Raw genomic sequence first — 10413 nt, forward strand, 5'->3', positions numbered from 1 at the left:
TAATGGCTGAAAACTGAGAAATAATGAATTTTTCAATTTTTTTCTTATTCTTCCTGTTAAAATGCATTTACAGTAAAGTGGCTCTTAGCAAAATGTACCCCCCAAAGAAAGCCTAATTGGTGGTGGAAAAAACAAGATATAGATCAGTTCATTGTGATAAGTAGTGATAAAGTTATAGGCTAATGAATGGGAGGTGAACATTTCTTATGTGAAAACCACGGAATCTGAATGGGTTAATGTCTATTGTGCCTATAGTTATGTCACCTCCCTTGATCCTAAGGTGACATCCCTCCTTCCCCCTAGAAGGACATTAGCACTGGAAGCTGCCATTGCATGCAGATGGTATGTCCAGTTCACTCAAAAAACACTACAGCAAGGAAAATGATCTCTCTTATCTTCAATAAATTAAGCTCTTTGCTTTGTTTGCAGTTGCCTTATCTCCTGCAATTAGTGATCAAAGAACAACCTGGGCCATCATTGCAGCCACCACAGCTAAATGCAGCACAGGAAAGTTGTTTACAGCAAAGTTGTTCTTATAAGTTATTAAAGCGTACCTGAGATGGTACACTGGCATTTATTTATACTTACCAGGGGTTTCCTCGAGCCCCATGATCCCTGTGGCTTCCCTTGCCGTCCTCTTCAGCCCCTCCGTTTACTCCTGGTAGTAATCTGGTCAGTCATTGACAGTTGTTGGCTTCTGCGCATGCGGGACTCAGCTGCAGGACACCCCGCCACGCTCCCAGCCCCTGAAGCATTCTGCACCTGTGCAGTACTACTACCGGGAATCATAGTGGCACAACGGAGGGGCCGAGAGGACCGTGAGGGGGGCCATGGTGCTCATGGGGTTGGAGGATGCCTTGGGTAAGTATAAATAAACGCTAGTGTACCATCTCAGGTTCACTTTAAGGTGTGTCTTATCTGTTGGAATAGAAGTGAAATTCTGACTATAGACAGACATTAAACGTTTGACTGGTAAAATCAAGATAACAGTCACCTATATTGTTTGTTATGTCCTCCATAATCAAAGACAATAACTTGTCTTTAAATGCATAACTTATCAGTTATGCAATATACTGTACATGCTACTTTGATTTTAGCTCTACAGTATTTTCTATCACAGGACAAATGTGTACTCTGAACCTATCCTTCTAGTAAGCTGGCTGCAATGTATAACATTTAAAATGTTCTTCTAACCCCCCACCCAGAGTATCCTCCCACTTCTCACTTGTCTCTTACATTCACCTTATTATTTCTATTCAGGATTTATCATCACATCAACATCAACAAACATTGATTACAGTGGAGCTACTCATTTGGGTAAAAGTGGCAGATTTCTGGCAACATTACGGGGCAGTTAATTGACTCAAATGGCAGCTGAACCAACTAGAGGGAATGCACTTTGGATTTGATCATTTCAAATAGACCAGATAATGTATCAAATGTGCAGGTTCAAGAACATTTGGGGAATAGTGATCACAACATAACATTTCATCTGATGATTGATAGGTTGTGGTGCAACTAAAACTATGATTTTTAGAAAAGCACAGTTCAATCAACTCAGACATCAACTAAGTTCAGTGGACGGTAATAATACTGTATACTACAAGGGAAGGACACTGAAAGGAAATTGCAAACTTTTGAAAATTACTCTCAATGAATAGTGTTGTAAATATATCCCATTTGGAAACAAAACTTCTAGGAATAAAAAACAGGCCTCTATGAATGAATAGAAAGCTTAGAGATAAAATGAAGTGGAAAAATAGTGCATGTAAGGCCTTAAAACAGGAGGGGGTCGAGGTTGCATTAAGCAATAATAGGCTGTGCAAAAAAAAATGAAGCTGGCAAAGACTAAAGCTGAAAATCAAATCGCTAGGTATATCAAATCAAATAAAATCCAAATACGTTTTACAAGTATATCAACAACAAAAAATGAAAGTTGGACTGTACATTATTGTATTCCTAAAGGATGAGATAGGGAACTCAATGGTGAATGATGAAGTAAGGCGAACTATTGAAAGCTTGCTTTGCTTCACAAAGGAAACATCGTTGTTGCAAATTGCAGAAGCATCCCAATGTTCCAATTTTATTAATAAATACTTAACACAGGAAGTAGTCAAGGCAAGACTAAATAAAATCAATACTGATAAAGCACCTGGCCCAGATGGCATACATCCTCGGGTGCTAAGGGAATTAAATTCAGTTATTGATAAAAACCCTTCATCTTATCTTTTGTGACTTTCAAGTGGGATAGCCCATGTTTTACCATTATTTAAGAATGGCAGAAAATCAGATATTGGAAATTCTAGACCTGCAAGCTTAACATAAGTTGTGTGCAAACAGAGGGATTCCTAAGAGATGGTATACAAGACTTTGTAGCACAGAATAATCTAATTTCCCAGCATCAACATGGGTTTACTAAGGAAAGGTCTTGTTTGACTAACATGCTCAGCTTTTATAAGGTAGTGAATGCTAGTGTGTGGATATTGGGAATACTGTAGATGTGATATACTTGGACTTTGTAGAGGCCTTCGATACTGTACCCCACAATAGTCTGGTGCAAAAGTTGAGGATGTGGAAGAATCTGTGTGCATGGATAGGGAACTGGCTAATGGACTGAAAGCAAGGAATTGTGGACAGTGGATCATATTAAAAATGGGTTACTGTTACCAGTGGTGTTCCACTGGGGTTGGTATTGTGTCCAGTATGCTTCAATTTATTTATGAATGACCTAGTAGATGAAGTAGAAAATAATGTGACTATTTTTGCGGATGACACAAATGATCAACTCTCGGGAAAATAGTGAAATATTGCAGAAGGATCTGGATAGGATAGCTATTTGGGCAGTTGGGCACATATATAGCAGATTAAATATAATGTAGAAAAATGTAAAGTCATGCATTTTGGTCATACCATGCAATGGTCTAGCACAGGGGTGTCAAACTAAAATACAAAGTGGGCCGAGATTGAACACTGGGACCAAGTCAAGGGCCAACCTCAATATCTACTGACCACCTTCCTGCCTTATAAAGTTCCCTGGTGTATAATGGCTCCCTCCAACCCTTATACAGTTCCCCAGTGTCTAGTGGACCTCCTTCCTACCTATACAGTTCCCTGGAGTCAAGTGGTCCTCACTCCCCATACAGTTCCCCAGTGTCTAGTGGCCCCCACCCTACCCCATTTCTCACTGGAACCCTATTCTTTTTTGCAACCACACTTCCCTTCCCTGCGCTTGCACACAGAGGGGAGTGCAGCTGTGAGAGAAAATCCAACAAGCTCTTATCAGATTTGCTTAGAGGGCCCCAGGGATGGATCGGTGAGGTCCAGGATAATGGCGGAAGCCTCGTGACTATTTAAAGGCTTCCCTCTGCTAAGGTAAGTATGTAACATTTACTCGAAATTTCACTTCAAGTTCACTTTCAACCAATATACCATTGCCATTATTATACATGCACACCTCACTTCTATTCAAGTCCTGGTTTTACATTGTGACACAGCAGTGAACTTAAATACAGCCCATAAACGTCTTCTATATACAACTAATCTGATTTTATGCTATGTTAATTTTAAAGAACCAGGCAGCATCGGCCAGTGTGGTAATTCATTACATTTAAGATGGTTCCATTACTATAATTGACATAATTTTCCTCCTATCCTTATATATACAATATATATATACAGTGGCTTGCAAAAGTATTCGGCCCCCTTGAAGTTTTCCACATTTTGTCATATTACTGCCACAAATATGAATCAATTTTATTAGAATTCCACGTGAAAGACCAATACAAAGTGGTGTACACGTGAGAAGTGGAACGAAAATCATACATGATTCCAAACATTTTTTACAAATCAATAACTGCAAAGTGGGGTGTGCATAATTATTCAGCCCCTTTTGGTTTGAGTGTAGTCAGTTGCCCATAGACATTGCCTGATGAGTGCTAATGACTGAATAGAGTGCACCTGTGTGTAATCTAATGTCAGTACAAATACAGCTGCTCTGTGATGGCCTCAGAGGTTGTCTAAGAGAATATTGGGAGCAACAACACCATGAAGTCCAAAGAACACACCAGACAGGTCAGGGATAAAGTTATTGAGAAATTTAAAGCAGGCTTAGGCTACATAAAGATTTCCAAAGCCTTGAACATTCCAAGGAGCACTGTTCAAGCAATCATTCAGAAATGGAAGGAGTATGGCACATCTGTAAACCTACCAAGACAAGGCCATCCACCTAAACTCACAGACCGAAGAAGGAGAGCGCTGATCAGAAATGCAGACAAGAGGCTCATAGAGACTCTGGATGAGCTGCAGAGATCTACAGCTCAGGTGGGGAATCTGTACATAGGACAACTATTAGTCGTGCACTGCACAAAGTTGGCCTTTATGGAAGAGTGACAAGAAGAAAGCCATTGTTAACAGAAAAGCATAAGAAGTCCCGTTTGCAGTTTGCCACAAGCCATGTGGGAGACACAGCAAACATGTGGAAGAAGGTGCTCTGGTCAGATGAGACCAAAATGAAACTTTATGTGTGGCAGAAAACTAACACTGCACATCACTCTGAACACACCATCCCCCCTGTCACATATGGTGGTGGCAGCATCATGCTGTGGGGGTGCTTCTCTTCAGCAGGGACAGGGAAGCTGGTCAGAATTGATGGGAAGATGGATGGAGCGAAATACAGGGCAATCTTGGAAGAAAACCTCTTGGAGTCTGCAAAACACTTGAGACTGGGGCCGAGGTTCACCTTCCAGCAGGACAATGACCCTAAACCTAAAGCCAAGGCAACAATGGAATGGTTTAAAACCAAACATATCCATGTGTTAGAGCGGCCCAGTCAAAGTCCAGATCTAAATCCAATCGAGAATCTGTGGCAAGTTCTGAAAACTGACGTTCACAAATGCTGTCTATCTAATCTGACTGAGCTGGAGCTGTTTAGCAAAGAAGAATGGGCAAGGATTTCAGTCTCTAGATGTGCAAAGCTGGTAGAGACATACCCTAAAAGACTGGCAGCTGTATTTGCAACAAAAGGTGGTTCTACAAATAGAGATGTGGCAAACTGTTCCGAACATCTCTGGGGGTTTTACTACTTCCGGGTCGCTCTGACTCGGAGTAGTATGCCTGCGCTGCCTGGTGGAGCGTGTCCTAGATCGCGCTCCTGTTGCCGGGCACTCTCTGCGCATGAGCGTGACGTCGTTCATGACGTCACGCACATGCGCAGAAAGTGCCCGGCAACAGGAGCGCGATCTAGGACGCCCTCCGCCGGGCAGCGCAGGCGTACTACTCCGGGTCAGAGCGACCCGGAAGTAGTAAAACCCCCATGGATTCAGAGAAGTTCACCGGCGAACGGTTCAGGAACTGTTCGCCACATCTCTATCTACAAAGTATTGACTCAGGGGGGCTGAATAATTATGCACTCCTCACTTTGCAGTTATTTTTTTTTTTAAATGTTTGGAATCATGTATGATTTTCATTCCACTTCTCACGTGTACACCACTTTGTATTGGTCTGTCACGTGAAATTCCAATAAAATTGATTCATGTTTGTGGCAGTAATGTGACAAAATGTGGAAAACTTCAAGGGGGCCGAATACTTTTGCAAGCCACTGTATACTGTATATATCATATACTATAGCATAGTAATTGCAATGTTTCTTACCACAATCTGATCTATATAGTCCAAAAATCTGCCTCATCTGGTACACTGAGCATATGATTAATTGTACATCACAATTACCACCAGCATTTCTGCGAAATACGTTCCAATTGCATTGATTAGTAATTTGTGCTGGTAATATATGAGTCACTGCTGACCTTTATAATGCTGTTATTCACATTTTAGGCATTTACAATGTGCAATGCAAGTCATTTCTGCCAAGGCTAATTTGCATATCTACTCTATGGTGCCATCCATTAAGTTATGGCACTGGTACAGTTTGGATTTTAAGCAGTACGGTCCTGTGCTGCATATAGTAACTCATAGCAACCAATCAGTAACTTCATTTCTTTGTAATTGGCTGCCTTAAAGTGAACTAGATGGAAAAATAAAATGATGAGGTAAACAATTGTATCTATCCTCCTATGCCTAAAAATGACCCTTTTTTTTTTTTTACATATCCCACTGTTTTAAATTATGTTTAAAAACTTGTGTCATGTCTTATTGTCTTTGCTGACAAATGACATGGTCTTTCAAGTGTCCCAAAGCTAAAATATATGAACTATTGTCCTTTTTTATCTATCCCTTGCACTCCAAAGCTGTTCTCTGCCAGGAAAGAGTATTTTGGCCGTACAGTATGTCCTTATCAGTGGGGGTTACGCTGTAGTCAAACTTGGTCCTGATTGGAGAGAAGTTGTCATTTGCATACCTGAATGTTAACTCTTTCAGGGAGAAAAATAAAAAAGAAACACAGCCTAGTTATTAATATACTCGGGACTGTACATAGACATGTTTATCCCATCGTTTTTTTATGTCACCTTGGGTACACATTAAAGTTATAAAGTTTGAAATTTGCATGTAAACTATTAAACTATTATGATAGTGAATGAACATCAGTACCCCTTGTTCCATTGCACTGTATTATGCATATAAAAGGACTATCAGACTTATTAAAACAATGTAAACCCTAGAGCAATTATGATAAACAAGGTATAGAAATCCATGATAGTCATTCAAGTTTTACATTTAAAAGTAGTACTCTGCCCACACACATGCTTTCTCTAGGGGTAAAGGGGCCAAAACCAATGTAAGAAAACCATCACACTATCACAACTAAGTTTTATATTTCATCATCAGTTGATAAACTTGATGACATCTGTTTTAATTACCCTTTTATCTAGTGCCCTTATTTGTTGCATTCTTTAGAGTACATTAAACTATTCCTGTTATTAGTTGTTCCTCAAAGGAGCTCACATTCTTGGTGGTAGTCTATAGTCCCTTTCAGAGGCTAGGGGAAATCTGGGTGATGCCAGTTACCTTATCGCACAGTCAGTATGTAAAAACAGAAACCCACCCCCAAAAAGGAGACTTCTTGCTGTCCTGGATAAGATATGAATCTGGGACTGTAGTGCTGCGCAAGGCGGAAGTGCCACATCTATCTATCTATCTATCTATCTATCTATCTATCATCTACCTGAAAGTCTTAACTTATATTTTGTTTTATTCTTATGAGATAAAACTACTCGACATCTGATGACTGTTGTCTCCTGTAAGTGATCTCAATCACTTTGGGAAATGATCTGCAGCCCATGCACCAGCATGACTCCTCCCTGATCTCTCATCCTTGACCCCACTCAGGAGAAAATGATTAGCACAGTGGGATACTCCTGGCTGAATACTACTGTGTCCCCCACAACAGAACACCACCAGCCTCTCTCTTACCACCTCCCTTCTTCACAGAAATACATATGAACACTGGTCTAAGTAAAACATACTTATTTATACAGTGATCATTACAAACATCTTTGGTAGGCTTATTCTGCATTGTTTCTAACAACAGCCATAGCATGCCTTTAACTAGATTAGTTTGGGAGGTTTTTCTGAACAACTACAACATAGAAGAGTGCAGAGGGAGAATTGGAAAGGAGACATTTTTGGTTAAGGCTAGATGGACACTAGGTGGACAGTAGCAGCAAAGAGTGATGGAGTTAGCATTGGAGGCATAATTTAAAAAACGAACTCTGTATTGAAGTTATTGCTTTTTTTGGATGATCATCTATGCTAAAGGCACTGTTAGAAACGATATTCAAAAATGAGCAAAAGCGTAGCATGTAGTGTCTGCCAAACGTGACATCAATCTAACATTAATCAACTTTGTACAATACAGATCAGTGTCTTCAATTTTGCCTGTGTTACCCTAGAATGTACCCAGCCATAGGAACATGAGCTAAACCCTGGCATTAAATGCTAGTGTGAACTCGCCCTAAGACATTTGTATTTTGGGTTTATGAAGGGTGCAGTTTATTAGATTGCCAGCTTGCAAATGTATGGATCCTCGACAACTGAATCTGCATTATGCATGCCTATCCTTGAAAATTCAGAGCAAACATACAACTGTAATGAGGTAATTAGTGAAAAAGTTACCTGGGGTGTATGTCTACCAGCAACACAAGGGTTTGCATGGTGATAATGTCTATTCTCCTGCAATGGAAGCGTGCCACTTTCAGCACCTTTAAATAAGTAAAGCACAATATAACCAAGGAAAGCATGAAGCTAGCAGCGTGGAAAACGACGGTGAAAGCTATAAAGCGTTTTTTCTCCGGAGCTTCCTGCACGTGTAAGGTACAGGAGGCGTAAAGGCTGTTATAGTCTAACCAAGAGAGAAAGAGGGAAACCAGAGGAAAAGTGAGAGAGTGCAGCCAGGTGTACCCCATCATTATAGCAGCGTCCTTAAACCTCATCTTGCTGGTGTAACTCAGAGGGAAAACCACGGCAATCCATTTGTCTATGCTGAGAGCTGCCATGCTGAGCATGGTGTTAGAAGTCAGAAAAGTTTCCAGAAAGCCCAGAGCCTTGCAGAGGGAGTCACCGAACGGCTGCTGGTGACTTAGCACAGCCAGGAAAGTGGAGGGCATGTTTAGGATAGTCAGAAGGAGATTGCACAGAGACAGATTGACCAGAAAGATCCCAGACACCTGCTTCCTGATCTCGGCGCTGTACAAGAAGCATATCAGCACCAGGAGGTTGGCCAGTAAGGACACCAGGAACACTATTATTAGTAAAACGGCCAGCAGAATCTCTGCCAAGTGCATTTCTCAGCAGGTATCCATCAATTAAGAGCTAGATGGCTTTCTTACATGCTTGCCTCCTCGTATATAACTCCATGGCTTGGCATTGGACAAGACTTGCCCCTCGCTCACCCAGTGCTGTTCTCTATGAGGCTGCTGTCCGAGGTGCTGAAGCCAAGCAGACTTACTCAGAGCTGTCCTCTATGAGGCTGCTGTCCAAAGTGCTGAAGCCAGGCAGACTCACTCAGTGTTGTTCTCTATGAGGCTGCTGTCCGAGGTGCTGAAGCCAGGCAGACTCACTCTCAGCGCTGTTCTCTATGAGGCTGCTGTCCGAGGTGCTGAAATAAGGCAGACTCACTCAGCGCTGTTCTCTATGAGGCTGCTGTCCGAGGTGCTGAAGCCACACAGGCTGCAGTGCAGACAGTCGGCTTCCATCTCTCTGCACGGGGGACGTGTTGCTGTATGGGGGCATGCAGGGGAGAGAGTGCTGGCATTCCACTGTCACACCGCACTGATCCAGCAGCTCCAGGGCAGGTCTAGCCTAAGAAGCAGCACTATCTAGCACTTGTGCATTGTGAATGTGAGTGGCACACCTTCTCATCAGAGAGAGAGCCTGGAGAAGTGTGACTCATGCGCTGGGCAGAACCGCTGACAAAGGCAAGACAGGCAACATCAGCAGCCACTACTATGAACATCACTTGTCTGCTGCTTCATTACACCTAAACGTCTGTAACTATGAGAGATGATGTACAGAAAAAAAACCTCTTCAGTCCAGCCACAGCTAATTACACATCTTAGCTTTTAAAGTGTTAGTGCACTTATACCTGCTTTTTTTTAATACAATAACATAAGACTGGGATCAAAAGTGCTATGTGTTTGCAGTTTGCATCATCATTATTATTATTTTTATTATTATTTTTACACAAAATATACAGAGACGTCACTCTTAGAGCAAAAATAATACTAACAGTATGTACAGTATGGGATTTTAGCTTTATACAGCAACACACACACACAATAAAACATTTTAATTGCACACACTATAGAACACTTTGCATATCATATAAACCATAAACCATAAGCCATCTGAAAAAGATTACTATGAAATGGTGCCCTGGGCAAGATAACACTTTTTGCCCTCCACTGATGGTCACCTGACTTATTCAGTTAGACTTGGGAGCTTGCATTCACCATGCACCTAGACTCTTTCCGGGTCCCAGGCAGCTGCCTAGGTTTGCCTTATGGATGATAAAGCTCTGTATGTCATACAGCACATGCTGCCACTATGCACCTCAAAACCAGCACCCTGTAAGATCTCGCTGCCTATGCCGGCAGAACGCTGAGATCCACGCTGAGGCGCAAGCCTCCGGATCTTGGCGAGGCTCTGATGTCAGTGGAGCGCAGAAGAGCGCTCAACTCCCATTGGCTAGACAGCGGACACATCCTCAGTACACGCTCCGCCGCTGTAAACAGTGACGGCGTGGTGCATGGCGTGTCAGCAGGTCAGCTGCCGCTTAGCTATTAGTTACTTTGGATTCCCTTTATGTTGATTGGTAAGTCCTGGTGTAGAAGTACGGTGAGCACCCTCAGTCTTCGCCTGTGATAGCCTATGCTGGGCTTGTTGCTGAGACTGCGCTCACACCAAGTTGCCTGTCTTGCTGCCGACTTGTGTCTGTCTCTTGACTAGCTTATTTCAGAT

The 10413-nt window shown here is 42.0% G+C and overlaps 1 protein-coding gene across 1 annotated transcript in view; it reads right to left on the reverse strand.

Annotated features, from left to right (window-relative positions):
- Window positions 1-8738, reverse strand: part of LOC137545724 (G-protein coupled receptor 26-like) — an 88680-nt gene extending 79942 nt beyond the window's left edge. The window contains exon 1 of the mRNA XM_068267266.1: window positions 8071-8738. Within this exon, the coding sequence (XP_068123367.1) occupies window positions 8071-8738 (668 nt within the window). The remainder of the gene's footprint in view (window positions 1-8070) is intronic.
- Between the last annotated feature and the right edge of the window lie 1675 nt (window positions 8739-10413).

Source organism: Hyperolius riggenbachi, chromosome 1 (assembly GCF_040937935.1).
Source record: "Hyperolius riggenbachi isolate aHypRig1 chromosome 1, aHypRig1.pri, whole genome shotgun sequence".
Lineage (NCBI taxonomy): Eukaryota > Metazoa > Chordata > Amphibia > Anura > Hyperoliidae > Hyperolius > Hyperolius riggenbachi.